Source organism: Hemicordylus capensis, chromosome 4 (genome assembly GCF_027244095.1).
Source record: "Hemicordylus capensis ecotype Gifberg chromosome 4, rHemCap1.1.pri, whole genome shotgun sequence".
In the NCBI taxonomy this organism is placed as follows: domain Eukaryota; kingdom Metazoa; phylum Chordata; class Lepidosauria; order Squamata; family Cordylidae; genus Hemicordylus; species Hemicordylus capensis.
This window is the reverse complement of record NC_069660.1, coordinates 155,933,777-155,961,676: the sequence shown is the minus strand read 5'-3', so window position 1 is coordinate 155,961,676 and position 27,900 is coordinate 155,933,777. Positions and strand designations below refer to the sequence as shown.

At 40.8% G+C, this 27,900-nt stretch overlaps 1 protein-coding gene across 8 annotated transcripts in view; it reads right to left on the bottom strand.

Moving 5' to 3' along the window:
* ACBD6 (acyl-CoA binding domain containing 6) overlaps positions 1-27,900 on the bottom strand; it is a 175,430-nt gene that overhangs the window by 56,080 nt on the left and 91,450 nt on the right. Inside the window, exons 7-8 of one of the 8 annotated variants that reach the window (XM_053247113.1) lie at positions 5,821-5,924; positions 4,995-5,714 (exon numbers count right to left, since the gene is read on the bottom strand). The exons of 4 other annotated variants lie outside the window; for them this stretch is intronic. In XM_053247113.1, the coding sequence (XP_053103088.1) occupies positions 5,651-5,714; positions 5,821-5,924 (168 nt within the window). In that variant the 3' untranslated portion in view covers positions 4,995-5,650. Of the gene's footprint in view, positions 1-4,994; positions 5,715-5,820; positions 5,925-11,743; positions 11,759-12,229; positions 12,325-14,247; positions 14,340-27,900 lie in introns of those variants that run through there. 3 more of the 8 variants (XM_053247116.1, XM_053247115.1, XM_053247117.1) reach the window with 3 other exon arrangements.

Sequence of the window (27,900 nt, the reverse complement as noted above, 5' to 3'; positions counted from 1 at the left end):
TGTGCTTGCTTTGCATGTGCAATGGTAAAGTCTAATGAGTGGGGGAACGCTGGAGGACTTTGTCTTCCGGCTGCGGCCAAGCTCCCTACTCCCCTGACACCATGCATTATTTTATAAACCTCTATCACGTCTTCCCATAGCCATCTTTTTTTGTAAACTAAAAAGCCCGAGATGTGGGTGTGAATCCCAGTTTCAGATCCTGGTTTATTTAGAAACACTGGCTACAATAAGCCAGGTTTGCCCAGGTCAGACATAATCAGAGATCATCATCAATTTTATTACGGCCGTTGGCCAGCAGAAATAGGAGTAACAAATATACTCAATACATCATCACAGATCTTGACTTATTCTAATTCAGGATTGGAAGCAGAATTATTTATTCTGTCATACATGAAAGGGTTGGTATTCGGAGAGAATGTACATCTGAGGCTTAGAAGCACTGTGTAAAACCAGAATTCAATTATGGCTCCATGTAACATTTGAACAGGGCCATTGTGTCTGTTATTTTTTTGACAATGTCTGTAGACAGGGTTTCACCTTGTAGTTTGGTGTACAATGTCTAGTAGTTTAGGTGCTTCACAACAATGAAATCTATTCAACAATCCAGTGAGCCAGATCTAGCTGCACAGTATTTTCTCTGATCAAGTCATGTAAATGACCAACAACCCTACCCACAATGAATGCACATATCCACAAAGGATTCCAGAAACTGTGGTGGTGAATGTTTTAGAATTGGCTCCAAGTTTAAACTGTGGAAATGTGAACATTTTCTTTGTGTGTGGTGGGGGTGGTTAGAGGTGTAAACACAGGATCAAAAGCAACCTAACTCCAAACCATGAATTCTCACCACCTTTCAAACTTTCCTCCCCAACCTTCCATGTTCAGTGAGAGAGAGAGAGAGAGAGAGAGAGAGAGGAACTGGAAGACTCAGGACAGTGAGCAATTCAGTCATAAGTAGCAGTTTTGGAGCATTTCCCCCCAGATCTCTGGCTGCAACAAATTTCCAGGCCACTGGGCAAGCAAATGTCTAGCATTCCCCCAGGGTCCAGGTTTGGGTCATCAGCTGTTACTTTCAAGTACCAAGAACTAGAACCAGCAGAGTTGCAGCCTGTAGTCTCATATTTTCCAAGATCTTGTCTTCATGCCCTCCTCCCATCCCCAAAGAACATGCTAACGTTATAACAATAACAGGACTATAGTCTGTCAGCCTGATCTAAGAGATTGCTGAAATTGATATTTCTGCTCCAAGAATTCAGCCTTATTTATCAGGAAATGATCTTTCCTCTGGTTAATATTACAAGCTGGTTTACCTTAAATGCTGGGCAACTGCCATCTCCCCATTAAGCATAGAAGTCAATAAACAGCAACATGAATAAAGAATTTCCTTTTAACTCTAAATAAATTCTTTTGTTGGAGACAGCTCTGTGGAGTGACAGGATGCGAATATGATTGATGCCAAGTTAAAAAGTAGGGATTTGTCACTCTTAAGTAAAGACAGCAGGCATGAATGTTCTTCCATGCTTCAAGATGAAGCCCAGGATTAAAGGAAACAATATGAGACTAGAGGTCCTCTGTGATTATGCATTCACCTGGAAAACTGACTCAGCTGCCAGTGGATTCTTGTTTTGTTTTTGAACACAACTTACATTTTCACACCTGATTTTTTAAAAGAGTCCATAGGAGGCTTAAACCCTCCAGACAACGACTTTCCAAATTAGACAGGCGATTTAGCACATTAGGCACATGATTATCAGATGAGCAAAACACCAAATTTAAGTAAGCAGTAAACAGAGAAGGATAATTTAAAAGGAATCAGGACTGCTAGAGAACATTCTATATCACATTCATATATTATACTTCTCAAAATGTGTGCTTCCTGGGGGAAAAGCACATTTTATGATTCCACCCACAAAATGGTATAAAAGATTGCTGAGGATTTTTTTTTAAAAAAACTTCTATCTGCATAGGACACTAATGTTATATGAATGATGAAATTTTTCATAAAATATACTTTGACAGATAAGTATTAATCATGTGGGTACATTCCTAGACCCTTTGGTATGTTTATTTCAATGGCAAATACATTTAGCTTCCCACTGGCCCACATACTTTGCAGGCTAAAATTTCCAAATCTTGCAAGGAGCTGAGACATTAGCTGTGCTGCAGGCTTGCCTTCCAGAGAGGGGGAACAGAAAGCGCTTTTCACTTCTCTCCCCTCCTTGTAAAAGCCATGTTTGTTGCCAGGAATGTAACCCTGAGGGCTGCATATCCCTCAGGGACATATTTCTGGCAACAAACAGGGCTTTCACAGGGAAGGGAAAAGAATAAAAAATGCTTTCCAATTCCTCTCCCTGAGAACTGCACAGCAAACCTGCAGCACTGCTAGTGCCACGGCTCTCTGTGAAAGTGGAGATCTTGCTCCACCTTTTTAAGCCTGGGAAGATTATGGGTCAGTGTTTGCATTTCAAATTGGGTATTTCTCAGTTTGCATATCTTGCCAATCATGAAGAACCCCTGATCATTTACAATTATATTTCTGCAACACTTAGAAGGTGTACCAATCTTTCAACTGCAGCATGGTTTAGGTTCAGATCATGTATTACTCAGCTGTAAAAACAGGCTAAAATGCTTCATACACTTCACTGATAATGTATAATCAGGCATTTTCGTTGAAGAGCAGCTCCAGACGCTGACTAACTATAGAGCATATAGCCACAGGAATATGGAAGCATTTCTTCATTTCAGTTACTGGGGAATAGGAAAAGATTATCACAGCGCGCATCTGAACAAGACTCCCAAGAAGAAGGCAAGAACACAAATGACAGGACAGTGGGGTGCACCAACTCCCTGGACCATGAGCTCTGGCCTCCAGGCAACAGGAAAATATCACTGTGGCAATGACTATAAAAATGGGGACATGAACATCAGCAGCTACTATTAAGCATGGCCATTTAATAGAGCCATGAGTGGTGCTAAGGAAGTAAGTAAATTTCTTCCTAGCCCTTGAAGAATGAAATGACTGACTTCTCCCTTTTCTTTTCCCAATGGTTTTGTACACAGCAATTTAAAGAGCAGGACTCCCCCAGCCCACTTTTAAAAATTAAACCATTGATTAAAAGGGTACTGAGCAATAATATATAATACTGATTCTGGAAACTGAATGCTGGTGCTGCACCTGTCAGTAAATTGTGGGATTATGTGGAGTCATTTAAAGGAGAGATTATACCTTCTCTCCCTTGTTGCATTGCGTAGGTCAGCTACTTAAGAGGGACTTTTCCCCTTTGAAAAGGTCAACTGGATGAACAGGCACAGTGAAACACCAAGTTTACAAGCTGATTTCTGAATGTTGTAGTTTTTAAAAATACTGTCTAATCAAAAAGATCAGAACTGTCCTGTACAATGTTAGACAGTATCAATGAGCAAAATTTGTAGATTTGTAAGACAGCAATTATTCTAGATTTAGAAGAGTTGAACATCTGTTCATTCAAGAAGAATCAGGATTTGTTTTTATTGTCATTTAGGTTTATTTAAAAGAATTAAATGGATGAGATATTTTAATTTTATTTATTTATTCATTCATTCATTCAATTTTTATACTGCCCTGTCAAAAAGCTCAGGGTGGTAGTAGTAGTACAGGCTGGTACTATCCTGACAGTACACGATAGAGATGGTTTAATTTTGCCTGTTCTGGATGGGATTATACTCCCCCTGAAAGATCAGCTATGTAGCTTGGGAATGCTCCTGGATCCAAAGCTCTCCCTGGTTTCTCAAGTTGAGGCAATGGCAAGGAGCGCTTTTTATCATCTTCGGCTGATACATCAGCTACGTCCATTTCTAGAGGTGAATGGCCTTAAAACAGTGGTACATATGCTGGTAACCTCCAGACTTGACTACTGTCTAATGGACTCTATGTGGGGCTGCCTTTGTACGTAGTCCAGAAACTACAATGGTACAGAATGCGGCAGCCAGATTGGTCTCTGGGACAGCACGGACCATATAACACTGGTTTTGAAAGAAATGCATGGGCTGCTGATATGTTTCTGGGTGAAATACAAAGTGCTGGTTATTACCTATAAAGCCCTTAATAGCTTGGGCCCAGGATATTTAAGAGAGCACCTCCTTTGTCATGAACTCTGTTGTCTTTTACGATCTTCTGGAGAGGTCCGGTTACAGTTGCCAGCAGCTCATTTGGTAGCGACTCGGGACCAGGCTTTCTCTGTGGCTGCTCCAGGGCTTTGGAATATGCTGCCTGCTGAAATAAGAGCACCTCCTTCTCTGTTGGTCTTCAGAAAGACCCTCAAGACTCTCCTGTTCTCGACAGCTGTTAATTAGAATTAATTTTAATAATTTGTTGTATATTGTTTTTATTGTGTTTTATGTATTTTAATCTGTGATTTTTAAATGTGTACACCACTAGAGATGTACATATCATATCATATGTTATTAAAATATGATAAATAAATAAATAGTAGTAGTAGAGTCTTTTCAGGGCGGGCCTACCTAATGGAAGTGTGATGAGTTACTTTCCTTAGACAGTGAATTGGTGCCTGCCTCTGCTCACCACTTATGGCTGCCCCACGTTTACCCTATCAGGTAGTGTGGCAGCATCACTATTGCTCCTCCCTCCTGCTTGCTCTACCCGGACTTTTCAGTGGTTGATGGCTGGTGTATTCCTTCTTTTTATTATTATTTTTAGACTGAGAGTCCTATTGGGACAGGGAACAATTCCCTCATTCCTTTTGTTCTGTAAACTGCTCTGAAAAGTATTTGTTGTTGTTGAAAAGAGGTATAACACTATTTGTAATAATAATAGTAACTAAAAATAATATGCCTTCCCTTGTACTCCTGTTGCAGAATAGACTTGTCTTTGGCGACACCTCTGCTGATGCAGCAAACATCAAAATTCATAATTTTTGATATATTGATCATGCCTTAGTTTTAATATCATGGCTTTCCTTTGCTAGTTAAGAAAAAAGTTGACAGTGGTGACTAAATAATTATTAATGAATAAATCATTTATTAAAGAAATAAGATCAAAAACCCTAGCGTATTTTCAATGAATGTAACTGATGGGATGTACTATATGACAGTATGGGTTGCACATAAATTGGTTATTGGAGAGTATATAATTCAAGGAGCAATTAAACTGAAATGCACACAAGTATATGAACTGAGACTGGCGACAGAAGTAAGGTTAGAAGGGAGACACAAAGCAATGTTATTTTTAAAAAGCATGTAGGCAACTGAAAAATGTAAAAAACAAAATTGAAACAATGTTGAAATCATTAAGTAGTTAAAGTAAGGTTTTTTTTGAAAAAGGAAACAAAGCAAACATGCTTAAAAACCAACAAAAGGTAAAAAAGCTCAGGAGTGTCAAACACCCCTGCAGCTTGTGGTGGAGAAGCCCAGATGCAACCACCACTGCACTAGTGATGAGTGGGTGTGCCTCTCTCCTGCCTCACACAGAAAGACAGGAGAGAGAGGCAACCTCTCCAAGTTTGCATCAGTAATCAGTAATGCCGGTGGGGGAGCTTTCACAACGAGACGACCAAGAGGCATGCCCAACACTACTTCCCACATATCTCTAGCACTGCACCAGCTGCTTCTGGGCTTCTTTCACTACAGGAGAAACACATTTAGAGGAGGCCCTTTAAAGCACGAGAATAGCGGCTTTCTTCTTCTGGCACCCAATGTAGTCAGATTCTGCTTGCAATCTATTAAAAAAAGAAAATACGCATCCTTATCTTCCTGTGGAACAAAAAACCAAACTAAAACCCAGGTATAGAAAATAAAGGACATCAGTTCTCACGGAGAACTTACTGCTTAATTATGAAAGCTGATATGTTTGCACAAGCGACACTGTTTGTCTTTGAAATGTGTTTGCCAAGGTTTTCTTCAAACGCTACATTTTGTTGACATATTTCCTGTTATTGGGTCAAATAGAGTTGATCAGTATATTAAATGGCAAGCATAAAATAGTTTTGCTTATTCACATCCATTGTGTTGCCCCATATATTACATATTACAGTGTGGCCAGTCAAGTGAACAATTTTGACTTAAATGACCTTGATGGCTGGATACATTGACACCCCTGGTTTAGATGGATACAAGCCTCAAATTCTTATGGATCAGGAATGTTTAAAATATTATCAGACACTTTATACACCAGAATCACCTAGTGAGGTAGATATAAGATATTTATTGCAAATGATAAATCTCACAAGATATTACTAAAGGCTTCCTGTCACATTTTTACTAAGTCTAGATATCCTGAAAGATCTGCTGATGCATACAATTAATGAGTGTATGAATAGAAAGGAGATGCCCAACAGCTGAGAGGTTAATATCAATTTCAAAATCTGGGGGGAAATCCCACAGAAACAGGGTTAAAGATATATATCCGTTCTCAATCAAGGTTTTAAAATATTGTCACCAGCCAAAAAGCTAAATCTGATAACTCATAAATACACTGCAAAAGATCAAACTGGGTTTGTTAAAGGGAGATTATTGCTTCACAATACCACAAAAATAGTTAAGGTTATATAATCAATAAAAAGGTCTGGGGGGTGGGTTTTAAGATGCAAAGAAAGCATATGATAGAGTGGAGTGGTCTTTTTTTACATCATGTATTAAAATTATTATAGTTTGGATACTTTTATAATTTGGATAATGACATGGTATAATAATCCCACCTCTAGGATCTTCCTGAATGGACACCTGTCAGAAAAATGTGTTTGAGCTCATGGACTTATCAGGTTGTCCAATATCTCTCCTCCTTTTTAATCTTTTAAAAGAACCTTTAACTATAGTTATTCATGAGACACAATTATTAAAGAAATTAAAGTGAGTTTTCAGGTATACAGATTGTCTATGCAGATATACAATACTTGGCATGTCCCAAAATACCTATGCCTTAGTATTATCTTTCTTACAGAAAGGGAGGGTAATGGCAGTTTATAAGATATCTTTAAAACAAACAACAAAATAGCCTGTCCATGCTTCAATATACAGACCCAGGGGAAAAACTGGAACTTGCAGTAAGATGTAACATTCTATGGGAGGAAGCAGAATGTCTGCATCTGGATAAATTGATTACAAGTAATTTGGTTAAAATGAGGGAAGTCAATTGTTAAAAACTGGACAAGGAAAATTAAGAGCAATTGAGAGCTATTTCCAATACAAAGTACAGCTCTTGGCCTTGTGCTCCACGAGCATCTCTTATGGAGACACCCCCCCCCGTGACTATTTAGCCATTAAGACTCAACATGCAGTCACAGCTGTATTAAAAAAATTTTACACCAAAGGGGCCTATTCCATTCCTGCTGCGCTGAAAGTTTACCAAGCTAAAATTCTAGCCCAGCTGCTCTATGGAATACAGAATTTTTCGACAGGAAATCTACAGTCACTTGAACGGGTTCAAATTAGATTTCTACGAGGTGTTTTCCAACTCCCTCGTTGTGTTTCGAATGCATCACTTCGTTTAGAGGTGGGCATTACCAGGACAGTAGCCCAGGCTTGGTTACGTTTAATTAATTATTGGCACAAAATTAACTCTCATGGGTTGGGTTTGGTTCCTTTGGTTTTAAAGGACGAATATCAGTTCATTTGGAAGAAAAATGTACAGGTCATACTGGGTAATTGTGGGTTTTCTGAGCAATTCATACACCCTTTAGGCCCAGATTTAATCAAAAAAGTTTTAAAACAGAGAATTTGGGATCTGGAGAAACAAAGGGACCTTAGTAGGGTCTCTATTGGAACTTATTAATGATTACTTCTCAAATTACTCACTTCCAGCAATTTATCTTACATACCTGTCTGCTCTGATCCAAAGGAGAGTATTCTCCCAGGCTCGATTTAATGTCCTGCCATCTATGGTTTTGGAGGAAAGGTATAAGGGCGTCCCTTATAAGGATCGACTATGTCCCTGTGGTGCAGAAGTAGGTGAGACAACTGCACATGTGCTTTTACACTGTACCTTTTACAAAGCCATCCGTACCTCCTGGCTTGAACCTTATTTGTGCAAATTTTTGGGACATCAGGATGAGTTCTATGTTGAGCTCTTCCTGTCAGGTCGGCACAAGGGAATTACCTTGGCCATGGCCAGATTTTGTGTAGCTGCTATAAAAATAAGAAATGTTTTAACTAATTTTAATTGATGTTTTATGTGTTATTCTCTCCCCCCCCCTTTTTTCTTTTTCTGATAATGTACTATTGCTGCTTGTTGTATGTACATTATGTTTGGTCTTGTACCATAAATAAACAAACAAACTCATAAATAAATAGCTCCAATTACAAAGTATACCTGAAAACATACCTGTTTAGTCAGGCTTTTTTTAACTTTTTAAAGTTAAATTTTAGAGTTTTGATCTGTATTATAACCTGTTTTAATTGTGCTAATGTTTTAATTGTTGTATTTTTAGATTGTGAACCTCCCAGGGACTTGCGTATGGGGTGGTATAAAATGTGTTTTAAAAAAGCAAAGTAAAGCTATCTATACTGCTTTCTCTCAGGCAGATTCCAGATGACATCTCTTAGAGACTGTCGCTCAATGAAACAGGAGCTATTGTATGATGTTCCTCATGGCTCCATCCTGTCTTCAAAGCTTTTAAGAATCTATATAAAACAACTTCTGTGTACTTTGTTTGCTTTGTTCTTTTTCTAGTCAGATATCATAATAGAGAGGATTCAAATTCTGAAACCACTTAGTGAGATAACTGGAAGATTTGAAGCAGGGTGTTATCAATATACAGTGGTCCCTCTACTTACGAAATTAATCCGTTCCGAATGCACATTTGTAAGTCGAAAAGTTCGTAAGTCGAAAAGCGGTTTCCCATAGGAATGCATTGGGAACGAATTAATGCGTTCCGGAGCCTAGAAAAAAGACCCAGACCCCCAGTAAGGCTTGCAAACTGCACAGGAACATTTCTTTTCAAGAATAAACAGGCAGTAAACAGGCAGGCAAGTCAAGGAAACCGCATGTAAAATTCGTAAGTCGAGGAAACCCCATCTAAAAATTTGTAAGTCGAAAAAACCGCATCTAAAACCGGATCTAAAACTGCCGTTTGCAACTCGAAAAATACTTATGTCGAGTAGTTCATAAGTCGAGGGACCACTGTACTGATGATATCCAAATCTATTTCTCCATAAGAACTTCAATGTTCTTAGACAATGCCATAGTTACTCCTAAATGTTGTAATGGGCTCGATGAGGGATAATAAATTAAGATTGAATCTGAACAAGATGGAGGTGCTCACTTTAAGACATCATAACCGCCTTGAGCCATTTTGGAGGGGTGGTATAAAAATCGAATAAATAAATAAATAACTCAAAGAACATGATAGAACTTCCTTCTGGGGGGTGCAGGCCCATTCATAATATGAACAGGTACACAAACTGGGAGTGCTCCTAGATCCGGGTCTCACCCTGATGTTTCAGGTTGAAGCTATGGCCAGGAGTGCCTTTTATCAATTATTTATTTATTTATTCATTTATTTATTTGATTTCTATACCGCCCTTCCAAAAATGGCTCAGGGCAGTTTACACAGAGAAATAATAAATAAATAAGATGGATCCCTGTCCCCAGAGGACTCACAATCTAAAAAGAAACATAAGATAGACACCAGCAACAGTCACTGGAGGTACTGTGCTGGGGGTGGATAGGGCCAATTACTCTTCCCCTGCTAAATAAAGAGAATCACCACATTAAAAGGTGCCTCTTTGCCAAGCTAGCAGGGGTTCAACTGCAGTTGTCAAGTCAGCTGTATCTTGAAGAAAATGATCTCAAAATGGTAGTGCACTTGCTAGTAACCTTGAGGTTGGATTTCTGCAATGTGTTCTACACAGAGCTGCCTTCATACATAGTCCAGAAACTCCAGTTAGTTCAAAATGCAGCAGCAGGATTGGTGACAAAGAGTATCCTGGAAAGACCATATTATGTCTGTTTTAAAACTACTGCACTGGCTCTGGATAGGTTTCTGGGCAAAATACAACATACTGGTGATTACCTTTAAAGCTCTAAACGGCTTAGGGGCAGGTTACATAAGAGAGTGCCTTCTTCTGCATGATCCCTATTGCATATTAAGCTCATCAGCAGAGATCTGTCTCTAGCTGCCACCTGTCTGGTGATGACTTCGGACCAGGCCTTCTTCGCAGTCACTCCTATGTTGTGGGTTGAGCTCCCTACAACACTAATGGCCTTCTAAAGTGCCCTTAAGACCCACCCACTCCCTTTTTTAGTCTGGCCGTCAACAGTTCTTAAATGTTTCATTTTAATTGTTTTAACTTAAATGATGGCTTATAAATTTGTGGTGTTTTATTAGTTGTAAACTGCCCAGGGATATTAATTTAGATCAGGCAGTATAAAAACTTCATTAAAATAAATTATATTTAGGATCAGTCAAATTTCAGTGATCAAAAAGAGTCCTTTGCCCAGACTTCTATTTTTATTATATGATTTTCCAATTATATATTAGGGCCATCATGCGGGGAAACCTCCTCATGTCAATGCAAATTCCTTGGGTAGTTTTGTACTGATCTTTGGGAGAGGGTGATATGGGTTTCCCAAAACATATTCCAATACTATAAAGCATGCAAGTTGGCAGTTGTAAAGGACTATATCAACCAAACAGAATTAAATATTCTGTATCAAGTACAATTACACACCTTGTCAAATGTATTGTTGTGGTCCCTTGGTAGGGAAATATAAGTATAACTCAGATCCATGTTCTACTGCCTCATTATGCAATTCAAAAAGATACAAATCAAAATTTGGTCTGGACTTTCCCCTTCTACATCCTCTTTTTGTAATGAACAGAGCAGACACTGGAGAGATTGGGTGATGTAACATTATGGGAGAAAACATGGGCATTCATTCACTACATTCAGGATATTCTTCTTACATATCACTGACTAAAGACATGATAATATGACCAATATTTATATGCACTCTTCAACAAAAGTTCCCAAAGTGGTTCATAAATCCAGATGTAACTTGCATTCCAATATTCTCAAATTAATCACTCAATGCTGGCTCTTCTAAGAATGTATGGACTAGGAAAATGGCAAATTTTGAAGCAGTGGTCCAAAAAAGGAACCATTTGGATTTACCACGCACTCTCCTCTGTAAATAAAGAAGTAGTTTATGACATTTCTGGTGTGAGAGAAAGATATCCGGAGATTGCAACACCTTTGAAAACTTGGCAATGGGAAAGGAAGAAGGTTCATAAAAGTTTACACTATGTCTAAGGGGAAACACTTGGAAACGATACATCGATAGTACTCAACTCCACACAGATGAACCCGTATCTTCTGACATTGTGAAGTGAGTAAGAAATTTTGGGAAGTCATCCTACATCATGCTGATTTAATTCCTGGGTATAAGATTTCTGCAGATTTAGTAATAGTATTGTTGAATTATCCGGAAGAAAGAGGGAGGTAGCAACAAACCTAATAAAAGCAGTGTCACTGGCTCAGTATCAGAAGGATACTATTCTGTTGATTTCAGACTGGTCCATCCATATCTGGGATACTGCAGCTGCCTCAGAGAGTTCTTGGCAGACTGTAAGCGCATATGACCACAACCCTTAAGCAAATACGCCAACATTCTTCCTAGTGGATGACAATTTGTCTCCAAACCAGGCTGCAAACCCAACAGGAAGTGATCCAGATAAATCATCCAGGAAAACTGGAGCTGGGTCGTCCCAACCCACTTGCCTTATGTTTCTTGTTTACGGTAGTGCTTCTTGTCCACGTCTGGAAGCTAGAACACACACCAAGTTAAATCCCTTCACTTTCAAAAAATAAATAAATCCACAGTTCTAACAGAAATTTGTGAATAATTTGAATACTGTTTCTGCTGAAAAGTTTTTTCCCTAAGACCTAAACAGCATCTGCTAAGTACTGGCCATTTAGCATTCAACCTGCTGCCAACCTACATGCTTCAGAGAGACCTGCAAGAAAAAAATGGAGCTGTGCCACTTCTAATAACTGTGTAACTGGCACCAAGTCAATGCTTTTACGCAGAAAGCTACCCTCTATCACTAAGCAGATTTCCATTTTTATTTTTTTTTATTTTTTGGTTAATGGATTTCACAACCATTGGCAGCAATGTCAAGAGTGTGGGCATCTATGCTTGCAGCCCACAAAGGGCTCCCTGGAATCGCTGAACAGAGAAAGGGAAAGGGAAAACTAGTGTTTGGCAATTCATTTTGCACTTTGTGGCAAGCTGCTGCCTTCTCTGTCCTTTTCGCTTAGTGTCTTCAGCAGGGCTGTAGGTAAAAATGTGATGCAGGTGCTGAAAGGTCCTTGCGAGGAAGGGGAGAAATCCTAAGTCAACGAAAACAGCAAAAATGGAAATTGAAGGAGTCTGTGTTGAAATTAAAGTTACTCATTTTAGTCATCTCAGAACGAATCGAAGACATGTTTACTTCTTACTAAGCAACTAAGCACAATACTGCCTGCATATGAATTATTCTTTATATATCCATAAATAAAAAGGCTAAGAGCTTTCATTAAAAAGCAATTTTGCAGTGCAGAGAAGAGCTGGATGCAGACTGAACCACCAGAGGTGAACAAATCATGGTTTGTAGGTCCAAGAACACACCAGGCCTACAAGTTTACTCCTCCTGCTTCCTAGCAAGCATATCCTAGTTGGTAGAGGGTGCTTAAATCACAGTTACCTGGTTTGGATGTGATGAGGAATTGTGCTTTAACAAACCAGAGCACTTTCAAGTTAAATGGGCATATGAAGGGAGAAGGAAAGCAGAGGGATGAGTGTGCAGGCGCAGCACCTTTTCCTGGTCATAAAAACATAAAAAAACAGCCTTGCTGGATCAGGCCATTGATAAATATGTCATCCCTGACTTTGTCTAAGCCCCATTTAAAGACATCCAAGCTAGTGACCATCACCACATCTTGTGGTGAAGAAATCCATGGATAAATTATCCACTGAGAGACAAAGGAGTTTCTTTTGTTGGTCCAAAATTTCCTGGCCATCAGTTTCATCGGATGTTCTAGTGTTACAGAGGGAGAAAAGTTTCTCTCTGTCCTCTCTCTCTACTCCATGCAAAATTGTATAGACCTCTACCATGTCTCCCCAAAGTTGACTCTTTTCCAAACGAAAAAGCCCTAGATGCTGTAGCCTTGTCTCATAAAGGAGAGGAGAGCTGGTCTTGTGGCAGCAAGCATGACTTGTCCCCATAGCTAAGCAGGGTCTGCCCTGTTTGCATTTGAGTGGGAGACTTCATGTGTGAGCACTGCAAGATATTCCCCTCAGGGGATGAAGCCGCTCTGGGAGGAGCAGAAGGTTGCAGGTTGCAACCCTCCCTGGTTTCTCCAAGATAGGGCTGAGAGAGATTCCTGCCTGCAACCTTGGAGAAGCCGCTGCGAGTCTGTGAAGACAATACTGAGCTAGATAGACCAATGGTCTTAGTATATGGCAGTTTCCTATGTTCCTATGTTCCTAAAGAAGGTGCTCCAGGCTCCTGATAATCTTGATTGCCCTCTTCTGCACCTTCTCCAATTCTATAATGTCCTTTTTGAGTTATGGTGACCAGACAGTACTGTACACAGTACTCCAAATAAGTCCATGCCTTAGATTTGTACAAGGGCATTATGATATTAGCAGTTTTATTTTTTAATCCCCCTCCTAACGATTCCAAACATGGAATTTGGCTTTTTCACAGCTGCTGCATACCGCGTCAACACTTTCAACAAGCTGTGTAACATGACCCCAAGATCCCTCTCCTGGTCAACCACTGACAGCTTAGACTCGATCAGCATATGTGAAGTTGTGGTATTTTGCCCCAAAATGCATCACTTTACACTTGTCAACACTGAAATGTATTTGCCATTTTGTTGCAAATGGCAACACTCCCCCAGTTTGGAGAGATTATTTTGGAGCTCCTCACAATATGTTTTGGATTTCACTACTCTTAATAGTTTGGTGTCATCTGCAAATTTGGCCATGTTGCTGCTTACCCCAACTTCTAGATCTTTTATGAATTAATTAAAAAAAACTGGTCCCAGAACAGATTCCTGGGGGACCCCACTTCTTACTTCCCTCTATTGTGAAAATTGTCCATTTATTCCTATCCTCTATTTCCTGTCCTTCAACCAGTTACCCATCTACACAGGAACCTGTCCCCTTATCCCATGACTGCTCAGTTTTCTCAAGAGTCTTTAATGAGAAACTTTGCTGAAAGCTTTTTGAAAGTCCAAGTATTATATACTATGTTGATGATTGCATACCTTTATTCAGATGCCTGTTGACACTGTTCATACAGAAATGTATTGGCTTTGTGTGGCATGAAAGGAAGTTCTATGTAAAAATTATATAAATGCTGAAAAATAATATATGAAACGGTTCAAGAAATACCAGATATAAAATACTTATTAGATACATCTATTTTTCATTTAAACTATGCCTGAAAGTACTAACTGCCTGAAAGTTCATAAGAACCAATATCAAACATACTGGTCACCACAAGAGTGACTTACACTAGAAAAGCCCAATGTGTTCCATCAATACCTGAATTAGTGAGTTAAGTCTGAAAGCTAAAGTATCTCTTGAATTTGATTTTATTAACTGCTTGTGTAGTACTCAGGTGTAAAAAAACTGGATATCTCTCTCTCTCTCTCTCTCTCTCTCTCTCTCTCTCTCTCTCTCAGTAAATGGGAAAGTGTTTTGATTTATTCAAAATACTTATTTATTCCATCTGTAAGCACAGGAACAAATTTAATTTAAAAAAATGCGGGGTGGGAGGATAAAGCTGAAAATTCAGGCAAAGGGCCTGGAATAGCTCTTAAGAGGGCTAGGTTCCTGCACCCTGCCATTCTTTTTGGATAGTGCAACACATTTTTATAGATTAAATTTGTTTATTGATGTAGACACAGGCTAAGTGCTTGACACAGAACATTGCGATTACAGAAGGAGGAATCTCTGCATATTACCACCAGCAATGGTCAAACATTCCATAGCACAGATGTTGCTGGTGTCTACCTTGTGCTTCTTTTCAGACTGTGAATCCTTTGTGGACAAGGAACCATCTTCTTCATATTATTACTTTTCTATGTAGACCACTTTGAGAACTTATTTATTGAAAAGTGGAATGCCACCACCCTTTTCATCACGTTTTGCACCAATATTCTACTGGCACAGTAATGCCAGTACAGTCATCCCTTGCCAATGGTGAGGGTCCTGTTTCAGCAAAACCCTACAGTTGGCAAATTCATGGTTGGTGAGGCATTAAAATTTATGGGAAACAGGGGTTTTGGGGAACCGCAACCGCAAAAAGACCAAAAAATAAAGGGAAAAATGCTAAAATAAAGTAGGGAAACCCCCCACCAAAAATCCCTTAATATCACCGAGAAGAATTAGCAGATTGAACCTCTACTGAAATTTTCTGAAACCACCCCCCAACCCGCCACAAACACTCAAATGCACTTTAAATTGGTAAGGGTCAACAAGCGTCACCAAGAGGAATGAGAAGATTCAATCTCTAAATCCCGCAAAATTACTAACTCCTACCCCTACCCCAAAACACACTAAAATACCTCACCAACTACAGATACTCAGGTCATGGTTGGCAAGACTGGTCACAATATTTCAGTCGCATATATTTAAAACCGCGGTTGGCGAGTGATGACTGTACAATTAAGATGAGAAGGAACTTCAACATTCTGTGATTGTAAGCCATGAGCATTCCATTGATCATAAAATCAAAATAGTATGTCCGATCTGCTTGACCATTTGCAGTAATCAACTAGGTGACACCACCACCTACATCAAATCTGGTGCCGATCTGATGTATAGCATATTTTATGATTTAAATATCACTTTTAATTTTTTTAATTCTGGTATATGCTGAAGCATAATTCTATGGTGTTTTGAAAAAGAAATCGATCCAGAATTTTCTCAAGTATTATTTATTTATTTGATTTGTATACTGTCCAAGTTTCAAGTTCCCTCCCTAGCTTCTCCAAGATAGGGCTGAGAGAAATTCCTGCCTGCAACTTTGAAGAAGCCGCTGCCAGTCTGTGAAGACAATACTGAACTAGATGGACCAATGGTCTGACTCAGTATATGGCAGCTTCCTATGTTCCTTCCAAAGGTGTCTCATGGTGGTTTAGATTTTTAAAAAACCCAATTAAAATCAATTAATTAAAATAAAAACCAGTTAAAAGCAAATTAAAATTATGATTAATACCAGATAATGATATTTAATGTTATCTGGTATTAAAAGCCAGGCCAAAAAGCTAGGTCTTTATGGCTTTCCTGAAGACATACAATGAAGACAATCCTCTTATACCCACAGGGAGCGTGTTCCACAACCTAGGGCCAACAACAGAGAAGGCTCTATCCCAGGTTGCCACCGGATGAACCGGTGGCCCCCGAAGACGGTCCCTTCCTGATGATCTCATTGATCAGTGGGGATTTTGTAGCCCATTCAGGGCTTTAAAAGGTAATAATCAGCACTTTGAGGTTTAGAATGGAATAAAAACAATTAAAACCAGTTAACAATTAAAATCAAATGTATAAAAACAGAATAAAACCAAACAAACATTCAAACAGTTAAAACCCTGGAAAACTAGGGCAAACATTTACAACACTTAAAACATTTTAGATTTAGACAATTTAAAAATAAAGAACAGATTAAAACCTAAACGTTTAAAAAGCTGAAAAAGCTTGGGTGAAGAGGTGGGTTTTCAAATGCTTTTTAAAAATGGTCAGAGATGGGGAGGATCATATTTCAGAGCATTCCACAGTCTCGGGACAGCAATCAAGAAGGCCGGTCCCCATGTGGCCACCAGCTGAGCTGGCAGCAACTGGAGAAGGACCTCTCCAGATTATCTCAATGTATGGTGGGGCTCATAATGAAGACGACGTTCTCTTAAATACCCAGGGCCCAAGCCATTTAGGGTTTTACAGGTTATAACCATAACTTTGTATTTTGCCCAGAAACCTATTGGCAACCAGTGTAGCTCTATCAGCAAAGGAGTGATATGGCCTCTCCGAGATGACCCAGAGACCAACCTGGCTGCTGCATTCTGTACCAACTGAAGTTTCTGGACTACGTATAAAGGCAGCCCCACATAGAGCGCATTGCAGAAGTCAAGTCTTGAGGTTACCATCATATGTACCATGGTTCTGAGGTCGTTCATCTCAAGAAATGGACGCAGCTGGTGTATCAGCCGAAGCTGATAGAAAGCCCCTCTGGTCACCACCTCAAACTGAGATACCAGGGAGAGCTGTGGATCCAGAAGTACTCCCAGACTGTGCACCTGTTCCTTTTGAGGAAGTGTGACCCCCATCTAGAACAGGTAGATCAAAATCATTTCTGGAGTTCTAATCCCACACAATAAGTACCCTGTCTTATCTGGATTCTGATAATAGCTCCCAATTTGAACAGCAACTGTCACCAAGCTCCACCATCCAAAACATACCCAAGTCTCATGAGCACGTGGACGAACTCCGAAGAGGAGGAAGAGGAGGAGGAGGAGGAGGAGGAGGAGGCAGAGACGGACAGGATGGCAGCAGAGGTGGGAATGCAAGGTCCAGAACTTGCAGAGGAGAGCGAGACCAGCCCACGGGAGGCTGGAGAAGCGTTAGAGCCTGTCGTAGCAGCTCCTATGGAAGGACGGCCAGTCTCAGCAGTGGAGAGGTGTTACTCAAAGAGACAGCAGGAGATAAAGGACTGCATGCGCAGAACGGCTAGACTAACAAGCAAGGCTGCTGAGTCAGGAAGCCATGATTAACAGCAAATGGTTTCAGCCTATATTAGCCAGCTTTGCCGGAGCCGCTGTGCTGGTGTCAACATTGTTCTTACTGAGATACTTCGCTGTGTTCCTGTTTGCCGTGCCTGTGTTTTGACCTTGGACCATTTTGGACTCTGTTTGTGGATTATGATTTGGACTTTGTTCAACTGACTGGTGATATTGCAACCCGGACAGGACTATGGTTTGAAGAAACTGCTTACTGCCTGGCTTTGTTGTTTGACTTCCGCCCCTGTCTGTTTCACTCTCTGGTGTCTGATATTTATAGCTCCAGGTTAGTGGGACAGGTTTATGACACCGAGACATAGGAGTAGAACCACTGTAAAACAGTGCCTCCTATCCACTAATCCTTCAGGCGATTAGGAAGGATACCATGGTCGATGGTATCAAAAGCCACTGAGAGATCCAAAAGAACCAGCAGAGTCACACTCCCTCTGTCAATTCCCTGGCAAAGGTCATCTATCAGGCCATCCAAGGCCGTCTCAACCCCATAGCCTGCTCTAAAGCCAGTATGAAATGGGTCTAGATAATCAGTTTCCTCCAAGACGGCTTGGAGCTGGTCAGCCACCACGCTTTCAATCATCTTACCCAACCATGGGAGGTTGGAGACTGGCCTACAATTATCCATCACCAGGGGATCCAAAGTTGGCTTCTTAAGAAGAGGTCTAGCCACCACTTCCTTTAGACAAGATGGCATCCTGTCCTCTCTTTGTGAGGTATTAATGATATCAACCAATCCAGCTTCAACAACCTCCCTGCAAGACGAAATCAGCCATGTTGAACAAGGATCCAAAGAGCAGGTGGTAGGCTGTACTGCTCCAAGCAGTTTGTCCACATCCTCAGGAATCACAAACTGAAACTGAGCCAATCTAATCTCACATGAGGAATTGCCAGACAACCCCCTAACTGGACCTGTAGAAATACTAGAGTCCAGATCAACCCGAATGTGACAGATTTTATCTGCAAAGAACTCACTGAATGTGTCACAGTATTGTTTCCGAAGCAAATTTGAAGCAGAAGGGGTTTGAGTTAAACTCCATTGAGTTTAAGCCATTATTAGCCATTGAAATCCCCATGACAATAGCGTAAAATCAACTAAGGGTGTTTATTATCAAGTTTGCCCACTGAGAGTTCTGAAGCCAGATCTGGGAGGAGCAAGTCCTAGCAAGATCTGGAGAGAGTCTTTCTGATTCTAAATGTAGCTGTTTGATAATGAGTGTCAATAAGCATTCTGGCACTCCTAGAGTTAAACCAAGTTCCTTTCTGCCTCCTTCCCTTGATGTGTTTTTCTTTTCTACCTCCACTGATATGGCAGTGAGGCAAGAAGGGGTCTTGCAAGGGGACATAAGGTAGAGTGAAGTGGCAAATGGATGTAGGAAGGAACCGTTCAGGAAGATTAGATGCTGAGGTGCTTTTGAGTCAGAATTCTTCTGGAAACCAAATGCAGAATAATCATTCCTTTATAGTACATTCATGCACGTATTTATGGTGGAGGAGAGGGGGTGGGGAAACCTCTTTTCAAATGGAGACAATACAAACATAATAAGTGGAAGGGAAGGTTCATCTCCCTCATGACTCAGTCCTTCTAAAACGACATTATTATTGACTGGACCATTGGTTGCCAAAAAGAAAAATCAATTTTAGAAGTACTTGCTTGGCCACAGATCATGGTACTAACCCAGAACAGACAGGCTGATTTTATCAACTATCTGAAGACTAATTTCCACCATTAGTCAGAAATGAAGTAGAAATTATGGATATGTCAAAGATGCCTTAGTATTTCTTTCTATTCTCTTTCTCCATTTCATTCTATGCCTCTCGGATGCTTTTATGTCTCCTTTCATTCTGTCATCCTCAGATGTGATGCAGTTACACAATTCCATCTACTTCAAAACCTGTGGTCAATTTAGTGTGGGCTAGAGTTTCCAAAAAGCTCTACACTTCCTTTTCCAGTTTTATCTACCTGCTTAAGCCCTGCCTACTTGCCCTCTCTAGTCTCCATCTGCTGTTCTCTTTGCACAGGTACAGTTATGAATACGTTCTGATCTACAGAACAGAGGTCAGTATACACAAACTCCCTGAAGGGAAACAGAATTTGGGTAAAAGAGCATTCCCCATAATATTTATACCCTACAGTTTCTTTTTCAAAATAAGAACCCAGTGTGGCTCAATAAAAATAAATTACTGGTCTCTGCAGTTGAGAGACCTTTGTGCATATGTGTGGCTCTGACTCTTTCCCCACCTGGCCCTTTTATAAGCTGCAGGGAGGATGACTCCTGGCAAACTGCCACACACACCTAGCTAGAACGAGAGTGGGACCATTTTGGCATCATTTAGGCAGGCTTTGACCCTTGGAGAGTCATTAGATAAACTGAAAATCTGGGGCAAACATAAAGAACAGTGCCTTTTCATTTGCCTTTCATTCACCATTCAAAGCAATCATCAATAGCTCCTCTTTCTCCCTCTTCTGTCTGTCATTCAGACTTTTAGCTCACAAGTAATAATTTCAGGCAGACAACACAGATGTACAGTATGCACCTTGTTGCATACAGACTGCTCCACTGGAAACAATGAAGCAATCTAGACACATGCTTAACCATTTATGTGCAGTTCAGACCTTTTTACAGAAGAAGGGAGCATGAAGAGTGATTCAGCTCTAAAACCAATTCAGTAGAAAAAACCACCTTTTAAGGCATATTTCAACATTTTCCACGATCTGGTTCAAATTCAAACCGGGCCTCGGGTTCACAAACTGATTTGATTGAACTGATTGGCTGGATCAGTCAGTTCAACAAACCAACTCGAGCGAGTTTGAAGCAATCTGTAGGACCATCAGCAAGGGGAAAACAAGACATTAAGACAACAGCCCTCCAAAATGGTGCCTGGGGCCACCCGCCACCATCGAACCAGTTCACTTCGCACTGGGCTTGATTCGGTTTGATCTTGGACCGACCCTCTTTCCTGAAGGGTTCTGGTATCTTTGGCATTGTGAAATGCAGCAGAGACCAGGGTCTCCAAGAACACCATTGCCCTAAGCAGTTCCCAGGAAGAAGGTGTATGGAGTGGCAATTCTCTCCCCGGCAAAAAACTGCAGGTTCCCCAACACAGCCCACTACCTTCAATATGTCTCCCAATCATGCTAGCAAAGCAGTTCATGAAGAGGAGGAGCACTCAAAGATGTGAGATATCATTACAGAGGGTATGTAATTTCAATTCTTATGCTGCACAGTATTAAAAGGTCCAAAATCAGAGCCATGGGCATCCTATTATTTACTTCTCTACTTTGGTAATAGAAACATTTTAAACATTTTGTGTGTGAAAAGTAGGCCTATACAATTATTTGGCCCTGAAGGATTGAAGGTGAATAAATTGCCCTGAACATTTGTCCTCACCTGGAGGCAGCTACTCCTGCCTGCATAGCTGTGCCAAGAATAGTTTCCATACTAGAGGGGCTGGGCTGTTAATGAAATGGGAAACTGGATGCAGCTCCAGTGACTTCTTGGATGGTGCATGAGATGTTGTACGTGAAGTGCCAGGGCATATCATCCTTCCCTGTAGAGCTCTAGCAAACATTCACTGGTTTCTTGCATCTAATGTATGCTAATCATGATCATAGGTGGTTGGGGGTTTTGGGGGGTTCCAGCTAGTTTCTTGCTGAAGTTCTTTTCTAGCATCCAGCAGGTAAAGCTAGGCATGACAATGTGAGTAAATGTCTATTTACTTGTTATATTCCAAGAGAAATACCAACCTGATATGAGTCTCAGGGATATACATATGCCAACAGCCTCCCAATGGGAAGAAAATTTAAGTTCTGTATTTATTTAAACGTGTTCATCTCCTATGAAACTATCCAATTTAAAAACAAACATATATACATTATTTCAGAGTGCAAATTGGGCAGTCAGAAAGCTAAGACAATCAAACAGGGTACAGCTCAGTTTGCTCATGACTTTCTACGCACAGTGATTGCAGAATCCACTACCTTTGAGTGCACCTTTCATGAGACAGCTGCTGTACTGCCCTTGTTGCTCTCAGCTACCTGAGTCTGTGGGATACTCTCTGTGCTGGGCTTAACATGACAGTGTTCTTGTGCTTTGTCTGCCTGAAAGTAGAGATGTGCACAAAACGGTTTTTTTTTAAATTTGTTTTGAATTCGAGCTGAATTCTGAAAATCAGCTTCTAATTTGAATCAAATTCAAATCTGGTCCAAAAATTTGATTCAAATAGGATTTGAAATCAAATCGATTCAACCCTGTTCAACCAAAACTACTTGTACCCAAATCGATTCACACAGACAGCAGGTGCAGGCAATGATTCTCTCAGCAGCAGAAAGGGGTGGGGGAAAATATCTTCTCTTTTCTTCCATCAGGAAAGCAGGAACAAAAAGCAGAGAATCAACTCCAGGCAGGAGGCAGGCAAGGCAAGGCAAGGCAAAGCTCCTCTGGCTCTCTCTCTCTCTCTTCTCCCATGAGGAAGAAAGGCAGAATGGTGGCTGGCTGCCTCCTAAGAACATTTGAAAATCCCTCCTTTGAACTCCCCCCACCCTTGTCCCTTATTTGACCCTTCCCCTAGCCAATGTAGGGTCAGTCACCCCTAGCAACACAAGATTTGAATGGAAACAAGCCAATCTGGAAACAGGGGGGAATTACCAGCCAATCATTGCACACTGTAAATCACCAATCTGAAGCTTGGGAGGGTGAAATTTTCAAAAGCTTTCCCTGAAACACAATGGAGATAGCAAGAGAGCACGCCACAAAATGGAGGTCTGAATCTACAAATTTTTCAGGTCTGAAATCTGGGTGATTTGTTTTGGACCTGAATCTGGCCAGCTAGCACAGGGGCGATTTGTTTTGTCCACAAATCACCCAAAACAGGTAGATTTGGTTACAAATTGTTTTGTACCTGAATCAATTCACACATCCCTATTTGTAACCAATCAGGGAGCCTGAATGGCTTGAAAAGGGTGCAAAACTGCGCTCAAATCTAATTTGAATAAAATTTCAGATTCGAGTCTAACTGATTTGAATTCAAATTGATTTGAACATCCCAACTTGAGAGTCCTCTGATCTCCCGAGTAGGACCCACAAGAAGCAGCATTTGAGATGAGTTCTTCCCAAAGTGGGCCTACCGTGATCTAACCCTTGTGTTTGACTGCCTGAGAAATTCAGTGCTCCCACTGCTTGGTATGGGCTTGCACAGAGCTACCGTCGGGTGCTGTGCCACACTCCACTGCCTATCCTTGTCCTCCACTGGCAGAACCTAAGAGAGCTAGATTTCGCTCCCAGCAGGTGGAAAGCATTCCTTGGCACTACATACAAGCCAGCAGACTGTGAAAAGGAAACTCAACTTCATCTCTCACCTTTCTTTCCCTCCCAGCTCCTTTTTGCCCACATAGAATAATTGGCACTCACCCACTCCATCTCCCCCTTAGGATAAGTCTTAGGGAACGGTTTGTATTCCTCGTGCTACTAAGGCTGTCAAATACTTTCATTTTCATTGTGCTTCTGTTATATAAACAAACTTTGTTCCTTTCTCCACCCCCCACCCTCGCACCAAAGCCCTGTTTCTGGTTCTTTTGCTCCTCTAGGGGTTGTCTAACATTGGCAATTGCCTGTGTCCAGACTGCAATCCTTTGTTACGCAGACTTACAAGATTAGTTTTTAGAGCTGATACCTCCAACTCTTTTCAAAGAATAGATCTGCATGTGGACAGAGTACACATGTCTGAGCAAGTATAGTAACAGTACATTTTCAATTGGGTAGCATTTCCTTCTGATAGGAGGTACTACAAACCCATTTGACTCTATAACTAGTGCAGAAACAAAAATTAATCTCTAACACAAAGACTACCATGTTTCTCTTTTATTGCTGTTCTTCATCTTACCAAAGGCCCGTGTACTCTCATTAGTCTAGGAATGGAACAGTTACTGCTGAATTTTATATTTTCTGAAAATGGTGGATCAGCCACTATTCTTTCTTTGTCCTAGAAGCCTAAGATGCATCCTGAAATCAATATCTAGCACAGGAGTTCCTGTGGTCCACAGAACTGTGGTCCATAGACCATCCCCTGCAGGTCCATGGTGCAGGGTCCAGGTGGTCTGTGGAAAATCTTTGCTGTAATCAATTTAATTTGCTTCCTAGTGAGCCAGTTTAAAGTTTTTGAAAATAACTGTCCTGAATATTTACTTTTGCTCTAATCTTTCTGGAATCTTATGAAAATATTGTATATAAATGGGGTGGGGTTCCATGCATAATACTTGATGATCTGGAGTAGGGTGGCATCGGTGCAAAAAGGTTAACTCCTGGTCTAGCACCCTTGTGAAGCAAATCCATCACTCCTCCTACACTCCATTTTAAAACTGATAAGATTTAAAACTGATAAAATTGCAGACTTTTGTGCTCCTACTACTTGCCCAGCTGTCCCCTCCCCTGTTTTTGCTTTGTTGAACATCCAGTCTGATTAAGAGTTCTGGAGACCATGAAAGATATGCTGCTCAAGACAGTGTCACTTTGGTTGATCCTAATAAAGGTATTACTAAGTTGTGGTTCTTGGATTTTTCCTAATAAGCAATGTGGCTACCTACAATTTTTGTGTTACTAGATGTATTAAGTTAAAATTGGCCTTTGATTGTTATTTATTGGTCTGTGTTATGTAAGAAACAAATAAGGGTAAGAAAACAGTTTTTGAACCTGGGACAGGCACTCACTTAAAAATGTCCAAATCATATAGGTTCGCAGCAGAGCACTTGACCAGAAGACAGCCACCCACTAGGAAATAGCCCATGGCTAAAAATTTAGATAATTAGATTACACAAATGACCCTTTTGGCCACAAAACACAGCCTCCTCTCCACAAATGAGTTATTTCTGCACTCCTGCCACCCCCAAGCAATCACCACCTCTTTTCAAATGTACTATTAAAGGTAATTATCAACAAAAAGCTGGACTCTGCCTGCCCTATTATCTGACTGTGGGATTGGGGGGAACCCTGTCACTCTGTTACTGCAATTCAGCACTGTGTGGTTACTTCAAAACCTTGAGACTGGATTCTACTTATTAAACATGGCACAGCAACATGCAATCTCACCTACTGACTGCAGAAAAGGTACTCATTTACACTGCTATATCACCCTTGATCGAATAAATCACAGACCACTTTACAGGTTTGCTTTTCTTTCCCCCGCTTTAAATACACACAACCAGGAAAAAAGAAAATTTGTTTATACAAGCAGTTATTCCAATGCAGCAACCTATTAATGGGTTTTTAACGGATTTATCAAGATCTGAGTATAAAACAGGTTGAAGGCAACTAAAAGCAAGACAAAGGGCTTCTATATAACTGAACAGAATCTAAATAGTCTAGATCCAGCTTTCATTCACTGGGTTCTCTGTGTTCCTTGGAAATGTATCAGAGATTCCTCACTGAGACTATGGAGCTATTCTGACGATCAGTGGAAAGCGGGCTAAGGGTGCTTAACCCGCTTTCCACCGATCGTGAGACTCACAGGGCTCATAGCTGAGCCTGGTTGAGTCAAAGCGGGTCACTCGCTTTTGTAGCCCTCCCCTAAGCCCAGGGTAGCGGAGCAATCGCTCCGCTAACCCGAGCTTCCCGATTGTGAGTAGCCGCGGCGCGGTTCCATAGCTACTCACAAGTAGACCCCCTGAGGGGAGGCGAAAAGCCACCTCCTGGCTCCGGGGGTATCCCCAGTATGCCCTGAGTGCTTACACAGGGCATACCAGAGCTTTCGTGGGCCACATGGCCCCCGAACTTCCCAGCCCCCACCGGCTCTGTCATTGTGTGGGCGGCCAATCTGGCCGTCCAGGGCTTCCACCCTGATCGTCTGCAGGGAGAGCAGGTTTATCCCGCTCTCCCCGCTTAGCTTCACAAATTGGGTCTCACTGATCGTGAGAACCAGCTCCCCGAATAATGGCAGACAAGGACTCCTGATTGGCAGCTTGCTCACCACTGCTGAAATGCACAGCCCTAGAACACAAGGCAAGAAGAGTCCTGAATGTGTTTTAGGGTTACTTTCAGTTCATGCAAGGTGAATAGGAGACCCAAGTCTTGGAAACCCCCTAAAAGTGGAACTGGAGATTTATCAATCCACAAAGTTACATTTCAGATGTGCACATCTGAACAGAGCAGTGATTCCCAACTCTGATTTGGGTACCCTGGGGGTACTGGAGGACTTTCCTGGGATATATTGCAGTTCTGTAGGTTAGCCATCATTTGCTTCGGGCTTCTTTTGTCTGTTGCCTAACTGTTGAGGTAATATAGGGGATACTAGCAACTGTCCAAGGTCTCAGGAGGGATACACTACCCAAAGTTTGTGAACCACTGGAATACATATTTTAAAACCTGCAGGGTGTAGGGTGGCTTTTTTATTTTTATTTTTATTTAACACTAAACATCTTTCCAATGGGCTATGGCAGAGTAAAAGTTTTAGGCAGAGTGTGAGCTTACAAAGAGTTGCCTTTTACTGAGTCAGACCACAAGTCTGCCTACATCACAACTGTTTAGTCTAATAGGCAACAGCTGTCAAGATATTTTAACTACAGATGCAAGGAACTGCGTTGGGGGCTTTGTGTATGCAAAGTACATGTGCTACAATGACCAAAGACTAGCCCAATATGTTAAGAGTCCCCAGCTTCCTATTAGACTGCAGGGACACAAGGCATGAGTAACAGTAAGGCTCACTTATACGTTAACCATATTCATTAACTGATGATTAGAAGGAACAGATACAACCTTTTTTTTTTTTTGGTAAGTATGTATGTTTTACTAAGTATTGGTCTATGACCGCAATAAAGGACTGAATATGACAAATATTTATAAACCGCTTTTCAACAAGAGTTCTCAAAGTAGTCTATATAGATATAAAGAAATAAATAAAATGGCTCCCAGTCACCAAAGGGCTCACAATCTAAAAAATAAACATAAGATGGACACCAGCAACAGCCACTGTAGGGCTGCTGTGCTGGGGCTGGACAGGGCCAGTTGTTCTCCCCCTACTAATTAAAGAGAATCACCACTTTTAAAAGGTGCCTCTTTCAGATCCTCCAGTGCTTATGAATTACTCATACATGTGGGGTTTTTTTCCTATTAAAAAAAAATCCAGCATTGCTCAGTTCAGACCATATCTTTCTCCAACAGAAAGGTCTCTCTTGCCTTCTTCTCCTAAAGATAAGGTCACACACACAGAGAAAATTACTACAATTTCAGCAGTGCTGAAGACATAGATGGAGGTGCAATCCTAAAGATTGCTAGGCTTGCCTGCATACATTTCTGTTCTACCCAAGACCTTTTAAAAAGCTTCCTTTATTACTCTTGGTGGTGGTGGGGAAATACCAAAGATTGATTTTCATTTTACAACCATTATTAACCTTTTGTGACTGCCCCCAAAATAATCTGGTTAGAAAACATGCAATGCATCAAAAATAAATAAAGAGATAGAAAAGTGAGAGAAAAGGATGGTTTTTTTTAAAAAAACCTAGAATAATTTCCCAATTTTAAATGTTAAACACAGAACATCTGTGTTGCTTTCAACAGAAGTGAAATAAGATGCAACAGCAATAACAGTTCATTAAGCATGTATGACAAATAGGTGTTGTACCATTTGTAGATCACAAATGTAAATCCTGCAGGTCTTGAGATTGTAATGACACCTCATCTCAAAATCTAATAGGAACATGCTTTTAGGAAGAACAACATGTTCACTGAGCGCTTTTAACTTCAGTATGCATTTCCCATAAACCATATAACACAGCAAATGGCTGCATATCATACCAATACAATAAATGATAAAAACTGAATTACACAGACGTAGCGTGGTTTCAGATGTCACACAAAACCTTGGTTGAAGCAGAGCTCTACATAACTTCCCGCAGCCCTGGGAGCACACACTCCCCGCTTCCATCCCCACATCATCATCATCATCATTATTATTATTATTATTATTTACATTTATATCCCGCCCTCCTCCAAGGAGCCCAGAGCGGTATACTACATACTTGAGTTTCTCTTTCACAACAACCCTGTGAAGTAGGCTAGGCTGAGAGAGAAGTGACTGGCCCAGAGTCACTCAGCTAGTTTCATGGCTGAATGGGGATTTGAACTCAGGTCACCACGC